We start from the raw sequence: 20,606 nt of genomic DNA on the forward strand, positions 1-20,606 counted from the left end.
CCCATCATACACACACGCACATCCTCTTTACATCCCACCATACACACACGCACTCCTCTCCATATCCAAACCCACACACACGCACACCACGACTCTGATAGTACACGCACACACACACGCACACAACACCTATGACAAATGTTTGATTTATGCATATTATTTCAATACTTCGGTTAACAACATGAAATGCTTGGAATTTTCTTTAAACCTAATTATGTTTGTTTGTCTGTTTCATATCGATGTGAAAACATCAAACAAAATCACAGTTTGTGGCCATTATCTGTACGTACATCTGGAGCTCAAGATGCTGTCTCTTTGAAGTTGTTCATATTAAAAAGCATATACAGGCGGGGTCACATTTTATTTCCTTGTTATCGTGACCTTTGGCATTCATTTACATGGCCTTTATAACAAGAAGTAATGCTCAGAGATACACCACAGCTGGTAAAAATGAAGGCGATGATTTACAGCTAGACGCGTGTTTGAAGACCTTCAAGTTGATCATAACTTACGCGGTAATTGTAACGACTTCCAAACCAGTGGGAATTTATGACACGGAGATGACACCGAGATATCTTAGATTGATGCCGCTGATGATACCACACGTTCTTGTCACCTGCTTTACTTGACGCGAAAAGACACTCATGGGACAAGTCTTGTCATTCGAACTATTGAAGAATGATAGCCATCGATATAGATTAAATTATATTTATTGAAGTCTGTGTTTATATACCGATCAAATACTTCTAACTGTCATCAAAATCCATCCCATTTGCTGTTTGTTGTTTGTTTGTTTTTTCAAAAAGGAAAAACCGTCACACTGAATATACATTTTTCTGTGGTGATAAGGTGTTACAGTTCTAAGGAAATAAACAAATAAGTAATAGCGGTTGAATGCAATGGTACGAAAAAAGAGTGGGATTCTATTCTTCTCTTTCGTTATTTATGGATTTCATAGTGAATTTTAATATATCATTTTAAACACGGAATCAAAATAGTATATTTTTAATGGCATAAGTGATTGTTGCTCCCACTTTCAGCGTTTCTTTCCTCAGCCGCCATCAAAAGCCTCACATTCCTATATAAAAAATGTTAGAGTAAGATGAAAAAACAAACCTGAACATGATATTGTTTATAACGTTACGACTATTTATTTTGAAACGAGACCGTATCCCATTTAGAAGTTCGAAGCGGCATTCTATTCGGATCAGTGGTTTTCAATAAACATAAGAAGAGATCGCAAACATATTTCTGAGACAGGCCATGACAGACTGAAAATGATACTATAAACTGTGAAGTTTTATTGTCATCCCTACATATGCATCGTACCCTCCATAAAAAAGACAAAAATAGAAAGAAAACAAAACAAAAACGTGACCATGACATGATATTGAGGGGAACTAGGTAAAGAAAGAATGCCAGAATATATTTTATTCGTCTTTTTAAGATACTGTGTTTATTGACTGAAGGTTTGAAACCCTTACCATGAAGTTCATTATTCCTACCGCCCCCGTCCCTCCCATTTCTCTGTATCCCTTTCCCGCATACCTTTTTAGGTACGGAAAGGTTTCATTTAACAAATTTAACTCTAATGGATATATGTACATCTTTTGCAATCATACAATCCATGTTCATATGCATAATGTCACACTTGATCTTTAAAGAGTAAGGAACGGTCATTAAATCCAATATTGTAAGTGAAAATTGTTTATTAAAGAATTGTATGGACTTGAATAATCGAATTGGCATTATATCCACAATTTGTGTCAAACTAAAAAGGTGACAAATTCTTATAAATCTCTAACAAGCAACCACAAAATATTTTTCTAGCCTAAAATTTGGCAAATTCAATACTGAAACGCCCCGCCCCCCGAAGAAAATACACCCTGATTAGTGATTTCAATTTCCTCGCCTCTCTCTGTCTGTAGTGTGGGTCAGCTTCACGACCAGATCAAGCATCATACTTTCATAGCGTAGTACTAATGATTAGAGACAGTCCCTGGTTTCATGGCACGCATTTCAAGAATCCAGAATACCAATCCATTGGACTGCTAGCTTTCATTAACACGTGCGTGGCCAGTGATGAAGAACACATGGATTATAGATTGATATCATTAGGATGATCTATCAATCCATTCACTCACATTCTCAAGATTAAGACGTATGATGTCATTCACAATCATCCTGACGATGATATATAGTCTTCATATGTTTTCTCTCTCGGATGTGTTGCTGAGTGTTTGGTTCTCTTGCATAAAAGATTGCCCAGTTTTAATACAGACCAAGCAGATGGGTTTATCCAGAGACTTGCCCTGGAAGATGTGTTTAATGTTGGGTTTGCCTACAAAACGATTTTGGTTTGAATTCAAACCATGTTGTCGTAAATGTAAATGTCACTCTGTGGTAACAGTGTGATACGTGTATCATATCAAACAGATATAGGAAACCCGTTTCAAAACATTTAGACAGTGTAATTAAGATGGATAATGAAATAGTGTTTCTGGTAGAGACACACAATTAGCCTATAGAGTGATTCAAAACTGTAAGAAACGTGCATAATGCTAATACACACTGATCCAAACACTATGTTAAATAATGCGATTCTAAATTGCGGGAAAAATCAACCCCACGTTGATATAGGGCACGATATTTAAGATGACATAGAATATAGGCCTCCATCTTGATTTTGAGATTACGATCGTATCACTGGTCTGTATCTCTTTCCTTTTCACGCCTTAGCAATTATTGGCTAAGACTATTACTGATGTCAACAGAGTCAAAACAATAACATAACGCTATCATACACATTATACACTAACACATTTTATTATAGGAAAATTTATATCTATCAATCGTTTTCGTAGGTACACCATCGTGTAGCTGACGTCTATTTCATATTTTGAGAGAAACGTAAAACATCAAAGTTTAGGGTATTGATGATAAAGAAAATATTGACAACGAACCGATATTGCAAGCATTCTTACTGTTTTCAGGATTTGGATAAGTGTCATCTTCATTAACTACATTTTAGTAAAAGGGCATAATCTTTTAAAATATATGGTTGTGATAGATATGAACGAAGATATCGTCAGTTAAGGCCTACACGCTAATAGGGACTTTTAGATTTGCACAACGACAACGTGGATTGCTACGATCGACGTCCTTTTAATGCACTGCCTTGAATGGACGTCACACGTATCAGTCCACGCAAATCTAAAAGTACCTATTGATTGAATTTTGTCTAGAGGAGATGACGATGGTGGGTTTTGAAGACTATCAATTTCCAACAATTTCCATGTGCCTTTAATAATAACAATACATACGATTTCTTCGTTGTCAATGTTTTTGAATCTCCTGTTATTGTTTGAAGAAGTGGGTGATATATTACGCTGATTGATGTCAATGAATGATTTTGAATTCCAAACATAATGATTATTATACTAACCCAATTACGGAAGTTATTTAGTACCTGTTTTTATTACCATGATTAAGTTTGTATTACAATTACCCTTTCCTAAGTAAATCCCAAAACACACGAAATAAAGAATATGAGGACAGGAAGGTCAAACAATTTCATGTCATAACTTAGGAATTATCGCAAAGATTAACTTTGACAAAGCCAGACGCCAGGTTTTACTACCCATCGTCCCTGCGGTGATATATTATCCAATAAACTTGGGCAGTAATAGATAAAAACCGGAGTTTTTCATTTACTGCTTCCGAAATATCTAGGTCAGACTCAAACTTTTGCTCCATAAATGCATTAAGTTGTCAGGCCTTAGCGTTCGTCATATAAGGTAGTGCTGGATGATGTTTTGGGTCTGTTTGCCCAGCAGATTCTGTGTATACGTTTGTCAGTATGTTTATTGGGGTCCCTCTCCTACCCCCCCCCCCCCCAAAAAAAAAAGCACCGAGAATCTTATACTGCTATATTTTCTGTAGTTCCGTCAAAATTTAGCGGTTTTCCATGTACAAGGTTCTTTTTTTAGTCATTAGGCCTTTAACGTTAGGACAAACCTTCCCATCCATCACTGCAAGACTTACTTCCGTGACATTCATGACAATGATAGTCCCATAAACCTTGCCGTTATTGACTTATCGGTCGCAGTTCAGCGCGGACAAAAAGTATAAGTGCCGTCCTGCATACGTCTAGCCTTTTCTGACACAAAGTTACAAGTCATATTTCATGATATGCAATTACAAGCTTCTATCTGAAATTCAAGGAAACCATGTGATTCTTAAGGTTCAAAACCTTTTTTGGTCATAGCAGAAACCCCTAAGGGCTTCAGAAAGAAGGTTAAAGGGATCGTTTAACAATGTTAAATCTGAGATACACGGCCCTAAGTGTTATCAGTGTCTGTGATATGGTGTGATATTGAAGCCCTAAAAAAATTGCGCTTCAAAATGATCAAGAAGTGCCTCAAAAAAGTAAAAATCTTTCAGTGACCGGTTTTACCATACTCGTTTTCCCCAATAGACTGTAGTGTTATGAAAACCGTCAGGCGAACGGTTTTCAAAATTTGTAATTCCAATCATAAATATCTTGATAATCAGACAGGCGATCGGCTTGTAAAAGTCATGGGGCTCCTGACTGACCTAAAGGTTTATAATTATCATTGCATCATGAGCTAAATCCAGAATTTTGTTTCAGAATCTGAGACAAAGTTACCGGATCCCTTTAAAGAATGTTTGATAGATTTAAATACAATCATCAACAAATTGACGACATAGCCACTCAACAAATGATAAAGGCTATTTATTCAATTAATTTTTTTTGTTAAAGGCAAAAAACAAATATATCGGTTGATATGTGTACGTTTGCTTTGTATACCATGATGATTTGAATATATCTGTTCTTTGTTTCAACATTTTTTATTATTTACATCACGCTGTGTATATTCCGACAAGCAATAAGACAACATATATATCGTAAGTTTTATGGAGTACCTTGAAATGAGCAGTGTTGCATAAAATCGAATGGTTTAAGCACAATTCTCTTCAAATACAAAGGTCATCGGTTCGATCCCCAACACGGCACTTATGTCCTATGGCAGGGCATTAATCTGCACTTGCCACTCCATACCGATAAATCCAGACTGATATTATTATTATTATTATATTTGTTGTCAAAGGTTTGGGAAGAATTGGATCTTGACATGCGTGTTTCTTTCTTTTTTTCTTTATTACAGGGTAATGTTTCGACCAAAATATACGATAGGATACAGAACAGTAGAAACTACAGAAAGACGGTGTTGTCCGGGTTTTAGTGGCACAAATTGTAATGATGGTGAGTATGGCTATAGCATAATTGTAATATCTTCTCTGTTTCTAAGGTAAGATTGACAAAAATTACAAATTTGGTATCAAGTTTCCAGTATGTTGTATATTGTTGATATTAATCCCACATGTCTTAGGTCATAGCTTGTCTTAGCAATAACTTAGATTTAAGTTTTATGGTACATGCTAAATCATATAATGAATTTTGAAAATGCTTTTTAGAAAGTCGCCTGACTACGGCATTTTTCCAAATTCAAGCTCAGTGATTTTAAAATATTCCCTCAGAGGTGACATAGTTCATGTTAATTTCAAACAATCCCATTTTATGGGTGCATGTTTGGAACTAGACCTAGGGTGGAGGAATTATTCCCTCTTATGTTTTATCAGGAGTTCTTAACGGTGACTTTGTTTGAGCGTAATTCAGGAGGAATCCTGTCTCGTACTTGGACCATGATCTAGTGGACCACCATGGACTATCAACCTGTGTACCTCCCTTTATAGTCTCAAGAGAAGGAGGTATTTCTTGGCTTCCGCTCGAGTCTGCATTTTTCTTCCGCTTTTTGAAGGATGAATATGATCTTAAAGTCTGCATTGATTTTCAAGAGAAAGATAGATGGAGGAGTCTCGATGAAATCGCCTCATTAATCAACCTCATACTTGTTATTGTTTATTGCCTTCGGTTGGTGTTCCCTTGTGTCTGCATTGAGTACAAAATAAAACATTTTTTCTCAAGTCGAATACATATTATTTTTCTCTTCTGTAATGTTTGAAGAATTTTGATCTCATCTCTCCCGAGTACCTACTTTCTCTTTCATATCGTGTTGTTTTATTTTGCTTTATTTGAATCTTCTTTTAAATCTGTATTTATCTTAATTTGCTCCATAATGTTTACAGTTTTTCTCATTTGCTCTTTTTAAAAATTATTTGTCTCATTCGCCATGTACCATCAAATTCAGAAAGTATTATTTATCCGTATTGTTATTCCACGTGTATTTCAACAAAGAGCATTAATGTAGGCCACAAAACCAATATCATTTTCAGTCTTTTTCTCTATAACATTTATTATCAATCAAAGTAATCAAAGCAAAACTTTAAACGGCAGTTAGGGTACATTAGAACATTTAGGAATAGCCTATATAAAAGGAAATGGCATCCACACGTAATCATTTCTGAGTAGGACCTAGATGTAAATAAAAACAAGCATCAAGATACGATTGAAACAGAAACAGTCTTGACGTACAAGAAAAAGATTCATTTGCATAATTCCCTGTTCAAGTGATGAAAATATAATGAGAAGATATATACTTATTCGGAAGTTGTTCCTTCGTTTGTTAACAGCAATTCACTTCCTCTAAATTAGGAAGGTCCTCTTTCTGCATGGTCATTTAGTAAGAGCAGAAAACGCTGCGATTTCCGGGCCTTTTTCATATACACATTAATGTTCAACATTCACACTTATCGGTGTGAAATATATGTAGGTCTACTACATTCAGAGTCTGTCAGTACCACAGGAAACATCTTAACAGAAATGGCATGGCCCATGTTATTGATGAAGGTCCTCTGTCTTCCTTCAACTAATAACACACATTAGTTCCATTTTGTGTCACCATCGCGAGGATTTAGTATTTATGTTTTTCTGTCCTGTCTCCTTTCCCCTTTCCCTATCTGCTCTTTTATCTAAAGATTTCATTATCGATATTTCCGTCAACCTGTCACGTCTGCTTCGCGTCCATGAGATGTAACAGACCATGTTCTGTCCCAACAATACATCACGCCTTGTATGTGTTTGCCAATGAAAGTCTCATACAGATCTACATTCATAACGGTTATATATTCATAAGGTTAAACATGTTGCCTTGTGATGATTGAGAAATAAAAGTTTATTATAGAATATATATTATTTCATATATATTATTGATAGAGGGAGAATCCCACGTCAACTCCAGAATAGGTATCTCCCCACCTTACTGTCTCTTTCTTTCTCTGTATGCCATACAAATGTTGTGAATCATCAACATCATCATCTATCTTTCTCTCTTTCCTCTCCTTTCTCTGTTTCAGTCTTTTGTAAGTCCCTTTTACACTCCCCTTTCCATCTCCATCCCTCCTTTTAATTCACTTTGTTTCTATCCCGTTTCTCCCTCTCCGTCCCTATTTGTCCTTCCTTCCCCTTTTCCCGTTATGTGCAGTCTAATGAGCTTTTGTAGAATTTAATTTAACTATTTAAGGGGATCGGCTAACTTTGTCTCAGATTCTGACAAAATCCTGGATTTCGCTCATGCTGCAATGGTAATTATAAACTTTTAGGTCAGTCAGGAACCCCATGACTTTTACAAGCCGATCGCCTGTCTGATTATCAAGATATTTATGATTGAAAATCGAAATTTCATTTTTCGTTTTCCTAACGGTTTTGATAGCACTACAGTCTTTTAGGAAAATGAGTATGTTAAAACCGGTTACTCAAAGATTTTTTCCTTTTTTAGGAACTTCATGATCATTTTGAAGGTCATTTTTTTTGTTAGGGCTTCGATATCACACCATATCACAGACACTGATAGCATGTAGCGCCATGCATCTCAGATTTAACATTGTTAAACGATGCCTTTAAAGTCTATTAGAAACTGGTCCATGATGCCAAAACTGCTCCTGATCCGATTAATAGCAGACAACCCTAAAAGAAAGCAGACAAATCAGAAAGCAGACTGGTGAAAGTTTGAACGAAATCTGGAAAAAGAAAAAAGTTTGGTTAAGTCGCTATTACTATCCATATTATGGGTACATCCAATTGTCTGAATCGGAAATGTCACTGTGATGTAGTATCGGACAACTTTCCCATTTGTTCCAACTCACAAAATTACTAAAATATTTTGATTTTTTAACAGAACCTGCAATAATATATTCTCCATAGTAAATGTTGAGTAGTGCCCCAAGGGTTAAGGCACTTGGGAGAAAAACAGAAATTAGAAAACTGGATTTATATTAAAGCCTCACTAGACTAATTATAGCTACTTGTGCCCTCTATATAGAAAACAGTGCCTAAGCGGTGACCTTCGGTCTCCCATGGTTCCCTTTTTCTTATGTTAATTGAGAGCTGATTTGATGAGATAACCACCAGCCAGTGAACAAGCAGGGAAGTCTAATCCCTCCTGGCCAAAATAGTGCAGATAGGCTTTAACTGCTTACATTTTAAACTATTCCAAAGAGATAATGATATATGTATGACTTTGTCACTTTTTTCTTAATTGAAACAAACCTATAATAGTTTTCTATTTCATATATTTCTTGTTTAGTCTTCTATTTCATAAGGACCGGTACATGAAAGCAATTTCGATTCTTTTTCTTTGAAGGACTGTCGTTCCGAATATATGGTATAACAATAACCTGTATTAATGTTGTAACTGACGAAGATAAGTATGAGATTATTTTGAAAGATTACGTTTGCTTCCCTTTAACATAGTACACATAATACCTGTCATCATGACACAAACTTGCGGTTTATCAAAAAAAGCTGTGCCAAACTTTTATGAAGGACAAATATAATGCTATACTCTCCTGATCTCGTAGACCCGGTGCAAAACATGGCTGATGCTAATGAAGTAACAAGTCTAGGCTTTTGATGAAGGAATATTTTAATTCTTATTTATTTAATTTCCAAGATACAAAACAGAATAAACAAAAAATACTTATTTTGAATGGCACGGATTGGGACAAGTTTTTTTGCATTAAGTTAGCAAGATAAATCCAACACACAATAAAAAGCGTATTTCTGATTGGCTGACGTATCTAGACTTGATTCAGATTTGCCTATAAAATGAATAACCGTTTTGCACCCCCCCCCCCCTCCCCCGGTTACTGCTTCTAGTGACACCCTTGATAAATTATCGTTGTGTACAGTATTATCGGTGTTTTTGTTTTAAAAAATAATTTACTACTTGGGCAAAGGCAATAATGGATGATTATTGGTTGAGGTCCTCTGTGCATTGGGTTTTAACACGTTAAATCGTGGATGAAATTATCTTGATGTCTTGGTGCCAACAAAGTCTTTTTATTTACTTGAAATTTGTTATTCGTTCCCACGTGGCAGTGTATGTTTAGCTTTCAATGTGTAGTTTAACTTCTAACATTTTCAAATTCCCGATATATGAATAAAAATAGTCATAGATGTGGAGATTTTAAATGTTTCATTCGTAAGTGTCAATTTTCTCAGATGCTGAATGTCTCGAGCTATTTAAGACAAAATATCAAGGGTGAAATTAAATTGTAATTACACCGAAGATGCTTACATACAAGTACGCCATATTAGGAATGATGTAAAAATAAATGTCTACTTTTTATTTAAATGCATAAATGTAGATAGTTGTATCCAAATCTTCGTTGACTTTGGTTTTTGAATTATTCTGGTTCTCATTAAAAGTAATCATTTGTAAGTCTATAAGCTTTCAGTTCCAATTCTGATGATTTTATCAATCTTTGTTTTTTCCTTTTATTTTGCAGCGTGTATGAATTGTTCGACGTTAAATGAATTACAACAAAAAGTAGACGAATTGGTAAGTTCAAAACGAGCATAGTATTCTCATTCATATTATTTTTGTTTCTATTCAACTGAAGAAAGGCAAAATACTTTGGCCACATCAAAAGACATCAGAGTCTCTTGAAAGAGTTATTAGTAGGAAAAGTCGAAGGTACCAGACCAAGAGTAAAACCAAGAAGTATCTCGGAACTAAACATTGAGATACGGAGAGGAATGACACGGTTACAGAAAACAGAGATTTGTGGAAAATGTTGCAATCAATCTACGAGCTGGGAGAAGATACATTGATAAATCGATAGATTCTTCCAACTAGCCTCCCCTCACATACCATCTCTCGCAGTCTCTCCATATCTCTATTTCTTTCTCTCTCTTTAATGCATACTCGTTACGTTAATATTTCGGTCTCTCTCGAAGTTTACGGCGGTCAAAAATAGGGTTTTATCTAAATTTACAGTAAGCCATAGAAAAGGCATTAAGATACACTTTTATGTGGATTTATAATTCTCTCTCTCTCTCTCTCTCTGTCACTCACTCACTTCTTCCCCTGGCCACCTCTAGCTTAGCCGCTCACGAGGCACCTCTATTAGACCTGTGAACAATGACGTTAACCTGGTGAACCCGGGGTATAATAGTGCTGGTGATCGCGGAACGACCACACTAAGAGGGCCTCAAGGCCCACAGGGGCCCGGTGGACCCACTGGCTCAGTAGGGTCTCCTGGAGCTGTGGGTGCTAGTGGACCACCGGGACCAGTAGGACCAAAAGGAGATCCTGGTTCTAGAGGGCCTGCTGGACCATCAGGACCTGCCGGGCCACAGGGACCACCGGGAATTCAAGGTCTTCCTGGGAAGTCCGCACCAGGTAGGCCAATTCAGTATACTCGTATCATTAAAATAATTGGGAAATCAGTTCTCATCTTGATAAATGATTAGATAATGTTGCTATACTTGTATGTCTTAAGACGTATAAAACCGGTAAGCTTCATAAACTACTCTCTGTTAAATTACTTCAAAAAAAATAACATTGATGTTTTTTTTTGGGGGGGGGGTGGGGGGGGGGTGGGGAGGGGTCACCCTGTCCGTCAGATATAAATGAAGCATCATTCCTCTTATCATTTAAGTGTGCTTTAATAAGATTCCAGTCCTACTTCATTGAGTGTCCTTATTACTTGCTTTCTCATGCCAGGAATCGTTGGTCCACCGGGTCCACCTGGTTCCCCTGGTTCAGTTGAAGCACTAGGAATGGTTGTTACGGTAAGTCAAACACTATTGTAGTAAGATAATTAGAACATAAGAACATACGATTGTAAAGACTTTCGAACAACAGCGTGATCGAGGCAATTTCAATAGCCTTGTCTATCTCTCATTGAAATGTGCGACCATCAAATTACGTAGTACGTAACTCGCACATCATTTCTATGGAATACAATTACTAAACAACAAAAAGTCTTGGCGATCATGTTATAATGTTGTATACAAATTACAGCATTATCGTTTTCTAATTTTAGGGTCACCAAACAAGAATTATTTATCGGGCATGTTAGGCTTACCACGATGTGTTGCGAGTGAAATAAGCAAGGATTCAATAAAGATATAAAAATGATTCTTTTCGAAGTTATCATAGCATAGTAATCTTGTCTAGAGACCATGTAAAGGGGCTCATTAATCTCGGTGAAAAGGCGCTCTACTCGTAGAGTATAGTATACATACTACCAATCAAATCACATCGCTAACCACACTTAATATATATTGCATTAAGTGCCACAACTGTTTGGGGTTTTTATTTTCATTTTATCTTCAAATCATACTCGGAAGATTGCGAAGATTGCGCATCAGCAAAGGTTTAACAAAAAATGTGTGACACTTAAGGTGTCCATCCGAAGGTGTCCTAAGATTACTGTCATCTGTATTAATTGACAATTTTTAGCGACTGATATTAATGCAGTTTTTAATATTTTTGTTTGTTCATTTGTTCATTTGTTTGTTCGTTTGTTTGTGAAATATATTGCCAGCTCGTTGTGTTCTATGGTCTATCTGGGCTGTGGTACCAGGCTGTCGGAATAAACCTATTTCTGTCACAAGTTATTTACACCGATTGAGATCATGTGATCACACTTGTTTCCGTTCTGTGTATAAGAATGATACCAAATAACACAAACCATGTGTTCTTATTTGTTGCAACAGTATTGAAGAACGACCTTGTCAAAGGCCATACGTCAATATTGAGATATAATATCAATGGGGAATTAAGGGTGGATTAATAATAATAATAATAATATTGGCATTTATATAGCGCTCTTACAGACATACATGTGTATCACAGCGCTTTACAACATATTATTATTACCCCGGTCATCGGATTCAGGCTTACCCGCACACAAGGTATGCACATTCTCCACTCCCTGGGGAGCATTCCAGCCAGTCGCCATTTTACAAGCGCCACTTGCTAATCAAACCACATTAGCTTTCGCATCCTACCGGGTACCCATTTTAACACCTGGGTGGAGAGTGGCAAATGTAGATCAATGTCTTGCCAAAGGACATTAGTGCCGCGGCGGGACTTGAACCGCGGACTTGTGATCCACAGTCCGGTGACTTATCCACTCGACCACGACACCTCGGATGCATAAAGAAACATTTCCACAGGGGAGGATCTGCCCCTCCCCCCCTCCCGAAATATCAAGTTATGTAGCCGCTTTACGTCTCTCTGCCTGCAAATCGCTGTGTTGACGTTATTTCACCCCGCTTTAGCACCCGTTACCTTGGGGATCCTGCATCCCATTCAATTAGTGATTATTCGATGGAGGAGGGAGTAAGGGGAGGGGGGGGGGGGGGTAGTCCATGTGTATGTTCCGGCCTGCAGAGGAATGATGCGTAATGTTAATGTCACTCTTTCATAATCCACACTTATACATTTCCTATTTTGTACCCAAAAATATTTTGAGCAAAATTATGAATAGCTGGAAAAAGATCTCATTAAGTTGAGGCACTGTGTCGGCTGCCAGTTTTTTCCCATGTATTTTAACTTAAATGTGATTACGATGATTATGTGCGAATGATAGTTGCACAAACCTGTAAATCTCAATATGTTATGTCAGACAGACATTAATCAGTTGAAAGGGGGGCGGTAGAATTCCTCTTATCGCACCCCTCCATCTTCCTGTTTTACATTCTGCACTCCTGTCTAGGAATTAGAAAGGAATTCTCTTGAATCCTGTTTAACGTCACCTGATCTTATAGGTTTAAATCTCCGCGTTTTTAGCGGTTTTCTCTTCCCTCAAAGTCAAGTTTATCTCAAAAATCCTATCAGATAGTTTGAGCTTCTGACGTTTGATCGTTATGAAAGCCCCATCCACTACTCATAGCTTAAAGGAAATCCTGAGAGCAAAACTGTCACATGATGTAACGGTATCGCCACTCATACCTTATGAATCATATCGCTTTTTTATTATCTAGATTCTGATCTCAAGAAAATCTCTCAAGGTGTAGCACTCAACTAGTAAGATTATGTTAACATAAGACAGCCCAAACCATGATGCTAGCGCAAACACCAACATTTTAAACATCATCTTTATGTATAGAAACATCAAATTTATTTGCAACACAAAATTTCTGATATGCTCTTTTCCATGTCAAATAACATAATGTTTTCGAGAAACTATTTTTGTAGCTCATGTTACAATAAAAATACTATCGTCTTTGATGAATTCGATGCGTGAGATGTTTTTGGTCGGCACATTTTGCTTAATTTAGACATAAAAATAGATCCAATAGTTTCTTAGTTTGTTCCATATAATGAAGATGTAGAGTGATGATGTACAGAGAGCAGGTCCAGGAGCAGGTTGTTACACTGAGCTGTCTTGCTTGAAGCGTGAAGTTCAATCTCAAGGGGCATGCTCCCATTTTAGTTTGGACGTAATGGGCGCCACATGGCATATAAATATAGGAGGAGTCAAAAGGTCCCTTGTAAAAAGCCGTTTTAGCCACGCTTGCTGTCAAGACGAAATACACCGACTTTCTATCTTTCAAGAGTGATTGATAAATACACAGCGATGTTAAGAAGCATGTCTGTTGAGAGTGGCTAGGGATGGGGTTAAGGAAGATAGATTGGTATGTGGGTAGTGTGTGCTCTGACTATACTCCATCTCATAAGCTCACTCTTTGGTACATTTCTGTCTACAAAATCCTTCTTCCTCATTTTGATTAAAGCTGATCTGGAGCATGGGAATGGTATGTCGAGAGAACATGAATATATTTCATTCTGGATTGTTTATCCTGCAGTAGATTGATTGTTCGAATCATTAGAATAAAAATAAAATCACAAAAACTTGCTGGAAATCATTCCGTAATAAAAACCACAACTCTCATTTTCACATAGGAACATGGTGTCGGACCTCCTTACCTCGGTTTCCTTATCTATTTCTCTAGACTATTATGCTCATTACTCAGCCCATATACTAAATCGTTTGGCACATTTAATTGTAATCTCGAACATTCAGTGTGAATTTTGTTGGATTATGTGAGAATTGATTCTATATCATTACCAAAACTCAAGCTTATCTTTCAACCTACGTACATTCTGCGTTACACCCTACCCCACAACTTCTCTGTAAATCAATTAGGCATTGATTGTTTTGTAACTAAATGATACCACAAATGTGTGATATGAAAATGATCGATCTGAAACCGAAACTGTTGTTTCTTCTCAGTCGAAGTATTTATTGAGGCTGAGGTTTCACTTCGTGTACACACGAGGCCATCCTTCATTGTATAGATTATTATCTATAAGGCCTATATTAAATCTGAGTCGTAAACAATTCACTCTCCTCCTGCTTCTCTTTCTCCTGCTTCTCTTCCTCTTTTCTTCTTCTTCTTTTTTTTTCTTTTTTTGTGTATATTTTACTGAGAAGGTAAACAAGCCATACATGTACGTTCTCAGGAACTTACGCTTTTTGTCGTGTGAGCGATTGGAATCCATAAAATTTAATTTCCCGGTCAGTTGACGGTCATCCAGGGATAGCAAAACGAAAAACCCCGACAAATCTAAAAAGCTGACTTCACTTTATTTGTCAAAACTTTTGTTCAAAATCGTAGATTATGAATTTGAATTTAGATGCTAATAAAACCTCAGAGTAGGCATTATGCAACCGTTCTTTGTCTGTATAGGTTTCCTTCTTAGTGATGGATAATGAGGATGGTTAACAAAAAAAAAATTATTTAATGTCAGAATGGCATCTGTATCAGGCTTTTAAAACTAAAGTTAAAAAAATCCCCATACTCGTATCGAACATCACCCCAACTAAGTGGATAATTATATCTGGATGTTGACCTGTCGTTCATACAGACCTTGATAGAAATATGTTTCAATCCACCACAACAAGTTTTGAAGTGGACCAGAAGTTATCCAAAATTCCACGCTATTTTGACCTAATCGGATTGAGCGTGTGCAATTCCCCATGGTTTGCCAATTAAAATGGCTTCAGCGAACATGAGTTTTCATGTTTTCAATTAGGACACATTTCTAAGCAATTTGAAGTACTTATTAAAGTCGGACCGGTCTCTATTTTAGTACGTCCTGTAATAGATTTGAAGGATTGCCCTTAAGAGCACACATGGTGCAGAGTAGACAGTTTAACGACTTTCTCCTCCGTTGCCTCTCAAACCCTTGTTCTACATTTTTTGCCCAATATCAATAAATTTCGTACAAACGTTTTACTAAATATTCTTCATGAATAGATCCATTAAAGCATTACATTTTTAACCCGATAGGAAACCTTTTTATTCTTATAATTATGCAGTGTTGTTGCATGATGACTGGTGTCCTGTTGCGCCGCGTTTCCGATGGGAAGTTATTAAAGTAGGCCTTCTCCAGTTTGCAAAAAAAAATAATGACTGTAACTCGTTATAGGGCCTTGTCTGACCAAGGAGATATGAGACGAGCATCGCACCTCCTTGCTCTAACTTAAAGACATATCATGACTATAATTCCAACAGTTCTTGTAACATTTTTCTCTGTTGTATCAGTTTTATGTCCAATGAGATCGCTGATGACGTATGAATCCCTTTTCTACGTTTCAAATGAGTAATTTCTAATGAACAAGCTGCAGCATAAAGATCTTTGTGAGCAAGGTGATAGATATAGCCCTTTCTGGAGTCGGGTTACTTGCACTTTCTACTTTAGGTCTTGTTACTTTCATGACTTTAATTTTTTATCATTTTAATTGGATAGGGATTTAAAAGCTCGATGACATCTTGAGTGTCATTATTATCTATTTCCATGAACAAGTTACCGAGTCAAATAGGTCTTTTGTTTCATCGAGTATCCAGGAATCAACCATTAACTTCTACTGTAAATCTAGTAATAGTTTTTATATCGTATTTGTATTTTGAATGATTTTGAGCTTACTATAGCTTCTGGGTGTTTCACCAAGACTAAGAGCGACTTTAAGTTGGACTTAAATATTGCAGGCCATTCATGCCACTGGTTGCTCTCACCATTTACTGGCATTGGTCTCTCAAAAGACGTACAAATCATGGTCACAAATCTACAGAATATATATTTTTTGATGAGATATTATTGAAGGAAAAAATATTATCTAAAGATCCTATAATGGTGAGAACAACCAGTGGCATTAATAGCCTACCATAGTTAAGTCCAACTTAAATTTAATCTTAGTGTTTGTGAAACAACCCCTGATATGTTTGTTATCTCTCCATGTTCACAGGCTGCAGAGTTAGAAGGACTCCTTCTAGAAATGGCTAAACTCAAGGATCGTGTGGACATGCTCGATGAATTCATCAAGTTTGGACAGGGTGAGATTTTTAAAATTGTTTTTTCTTGCAAATATGCTTCAATAGTTGGCTGTTAAATCCTCTTTAATCATATGCCTACTGTGAATAATCATTATCATTATATCTTTGATTTATGAATATATAATTTATATTCAAAGTTCTGATGATGTGAGACGATCCCACAAGACTGTCATGAACACCGGGATTAATGAGGAACAACATATGCAAAGGCACATTGAATGGCTACAACATTGTTTGGGGCCAAACTAAGGTACAAAATCCTTGAGAGGTTCTATGATCTGTGATTCGACTGTTCATATGAATTTAAACATATTTCTCCCCCTCTTTTTTCCCCCACCGTCATTGAAAGCCTGTTATAGGCAAAATAGACATGCGTATTCGATGCAAATCATAAATGAACGAAAGCATTGTTAATCCATCAAATTTCTACCCTCTATGTGACACTGTACAGGTGGAGCCGAATCAATGAGCGATCAGTTCTTCCCTATGTCAGTCGGTAGTAGTGTAGACATCGAAACACCCAGAACACCCGGTTACTCCATACCAAACCAAGGTACAAACGGGTTCCCGGGTACCGTGGACGTCGGACCACCGCAGGGTAATACTCTGATAGGAGAAGAAGTAGCATCGGGTGCTGGACCAACCGACTCGGCGGCTCTACTCCAAACCGAATCCGATCCCATCCCGTCGGTCTTACTCCGCGGGGATGGTCTTCTTCCTCCTGACGTCATCACCAGGGGGGATACCCCTCTCAATGTGCCCTTTGACAGGGATGTAGAAGCTGCTTTGCATGAAGCACCACAGACACAAATCGAATCATCCTCCATTCACGTCACATCGACAAAACAGAAAAGTAGCAGCAGCAGCTTAGTCTAATGAACATCTGTACTTTCATCAATAAACTTTTATAAACAAAATTGAAAGACTTTCATGAACTATGGCCATCAGTTCTTCTTCTTTTTTTCTTCAAATTATTATTGTTTAAATATTTTTCATATTTGGTTTTGACTCGTTTTGGAATAAACAACAAAAACAACACCGGCACATGGACCTCGGTTCAACGATGATTTTCACCATGCGGTCATAAAGAAATCAGTGTAATTTATGATCTTACATCTTATACACAGAGATCTTTTAATGGATAATGACTTGCCCTCCTACCCCTCCATGTAAAATATAGGCTTTGCTTTTGTAGCTTAGTATGTTGAATACAGTCTTCCATTTTTACTTTCTTTACAAACTGGTGCTATTAAATTTCTGTCTATTACGGCATTGTTGTTTAATATCAGTAACTTTGATTCACGTTGATGTAAATTTTGATCTATGGAGTCCTTATAATTCATTTTTTAATTATGCTACGAGTTTCCTATAGTTGTAATGTTGATATTGAATATTAATTCGTCTGTATTGATTATATTATTACTTTTTGTTCTAGTGGACTAGTTTAATCATAATGTGCTGCATTATTTGCTCTTTAATAATGTCAGAGTATTCACTTGTGTTGCTCTCATAAACGTCTAGTTTGATCAAAAGCAATTATTATGTAGTTAAAGTTGATCGGAAAATGAGAAAAGCCATAGTTGTGTTGATATAGTACCGGTTTTAATAGTCTATCATTTCGGGGTGCTGTTGTTATTTGAGGGAAAGGTGGAGTTAGTAGGATGAATGAGGATTGGAGAGAAAGATACTAGGATATACAGACGTACTTTTGTTTATTGTAAATACACTGACGTAAGTAATTTTTAGAACAAACTATGTATAGTATAGATTGGTTTGATTTAATAGGTGATAGGTCGAATGTCTTTTATTTTTATTTCAATCAATGTGATGTAAATTTGTAAATGGTTCTTATAACTATCGATACTACTCTCATGTTTCTTATTTATTTCGATCATTCACCTACAGGTACACGTGTATGGGAGGTGTTCTTCTCATTCCAACACAGATCGCAACATTAAATTCAGAATAGGCTTGTAATAAAACTAGGACAACGGAAATGGACGGACAGATAAAATAATCATTTATCATGTGAACACTCTTCATGTTACGTCGTAATTATTTTCTCGATTTTGTAATCCTGTAAACTCTACTCGTTTACAAATGTATTCAGATATAGAGCCTTGAAATACTTCATTCATATGATAATGTCTTGGAATACCGATTGTTTCGAGGCTTGCAACCGAGGGAATAAAACTACAGTATGTCGAAGGGAGAAATGCATTGAGATGTACTAGAAAGAAAGTGATTAATTTGGTTTCAGCTCAAAATCTGATGAGATAGTTAAATACAATTGTCCATGGCGACGTATATTTGAGATGATTTGTGTTGCCTTTATAATGTTGCAGCCTGGCGTGCCTTTTGTGATGGTGTATTTGAATTAATAAATGTCAAGCCTAGGTTTGGACTTATTGGAATAATTTGTAGAACGTGTCGTCGTTGCCTGGACTCAAGAGAACGTGACACCAAACACTCGTAAATAATTAAAGCAGGGAGTACATCACATTATAACATATTGTGCACATATACATGTAAAGGAGAAAAGAGTGGATTGATCGGTGGCAGAAATAGTCGTGAAAACAAAACATATATAATGGTGGAGGGGGTGATGGAAGTGACTTTGGTTGCGATAATAATGGTGATTGTAGTGGTGGTATTGGTGGTGGTTATGATGGTGGTATACCTGACTCACACCGACAACAGACCAAACCAAAAAATTAAGTTACCCCTATGGCAAACGATTAGTCAGTTTGGAGTCGGTCTGGAGTCGATTTGGCGGTGTGACTATGTTGTTAGTGGTGGTTGTGCAGGCGGCGGAAGTGGAGGAGATGGTGGTGGTGGTCATGGTGGTGGTGGGGGTGATGGTGGTGATGGTGGTGGTGGTGGTGGTGGTGGTGGTGGTGAAGGAGATGGTGGTGGTTGTGGTGGTGGGTGGTGGAGGAGATGGTGGTGGTGGTGATGGTGGTGGTGGTGGTGGTGGTGGTGGGGGTGATGGTGATGGTGGTGATGGTGGTGGTGGTGGTGGTGGTGGTGGTGGTGATGGTGGTGGTGGTGAAGGAGATGGTGGTGGTTGTGGTGGCGGGGTGATGGAGGAGATGGTGGTGGTGGTGGTAATGGGGGTGGTGGTGAAGGAGATGGTGGTGGTTGTGGTGGTGGCGGTGGTGGAGGAGGTGGTCGTGGTGGTGAAGGCAGTGGTGGCCACGTTGGTAGTAGTGAATTTGTTACCCGGTAATTACATTTTCGACGCCATCTATGTTCATAGTGATGGAAGGTAATGATGTGCATTAAAAAAATATATAAAGTCGATCCGGAAATTGGAAAAAAAAAACATATTTTATAGGCCTACATGTGTTTAGAAAGCACTTCAACAGTGGAAGACGGTGTCTTATAAAAGAAACCTGTGATACCTAAGGGAATTTTAAATACATTAAATGCATTAACCCTATTGGATACTAATGATCCACAAAATTGATATCACATCTGGATTCACTCTTAAAAATAAACTGCTACCTGATAAAGCTCTAATGATATAGATAATCAAGTAACTGTCTAACCACAAGATCGTTGTGAAACTCAGTTTAATTTATCTAAAGCAGTTCACACTTTTGCACATTATAATCTAATTAACAGTTGGCGAAAACAACAATATATACGAGTCCAGTACCGCTGTCTCAATATTAATGAGGAGATACAATAGGCTTGTAAATCATGTGCCTTTATATATAGCTGAATCTTAAAAATTGAATTTTTAAAAGATCTAGTAAAGAGTTTTTATCAGGCTACAATACCTTGAATGTTACAGAGGATTGACTTAAACTCAATCTTCATTACACTCCATACGTTCATTTGATATCATTCATTAATATTTGAATTGTGGTTTTTTTCCAGTGATTCCACCGTTAAACGTAATAATCGCAGTTTTATGCTTAAAATATTCTGTGAGATTTTCATATTTGCAACTCATGGTGTCACTGTGTCCCGGCACTGTGTA

The 20,606-nt window shown here is 37.1% G+C and overlaps 1 protein-coding gene across 1 annotated transcript in view; it reads left to right on the forward strand.

The window, feature by feature from the left end:
- Window positions 1-19,032, forward strand: part of LOC581326 (collagen alpha-1(XI) chain) — a 54,612-nt gene extending 35,580 nt beyond the window's left edge. The window contains exons 3-8 of the mRNA XM_003725923.3: window positions 5,190-5,287; window positions 9,772-9,824; window positions 10,367-10,667; window positions 10,992-11,059; window positions 16,531-16,618; window positions 17,070-19,032. Of these exons, the coding sequence (XP_003725971.3) occupies window positions 5,190-5,287; window positions 9,772-9,824; window positions 10,367-10,667; window positions 10,992-11,059; window positions 16,531-16,618; window positions 17,070-17,494 (1,033 nt within the window). The 3' untranslated portion in view covers window positions 17,495-19,032. The remainder of the gene's footprint in view (window positions 1-5,189; window positions 5,288-9,771; window positions 9,825-10,366; window positions 10,668-10,991; window positions 11,060-16,530; window positions 16,619-17,069) is intronic.
- Window positions 19,033-20,606: the final 1,574 nt, after the last annotated feature.

The sequence above is a fragment of the Strongylocentrotus purpuratus genome, unplaced genomic scaffold (assembly GCF_000002235.5).
Source record: "Strongylocentrotus purpuratus isolate Spur 01 unplaced genomic scaffold, Spur_5.0 spur5_contig_862, whole genome shotgun sequence".
Classification (NCBI taxonomy): domain Eukaryota; kingdom Metazoa; phylum Echinodermata; class Echinoidea; order Camarodonta; family Strongylocentrotidae; genus Strongylocentrotus; species Strongylocentrotus purpuratus.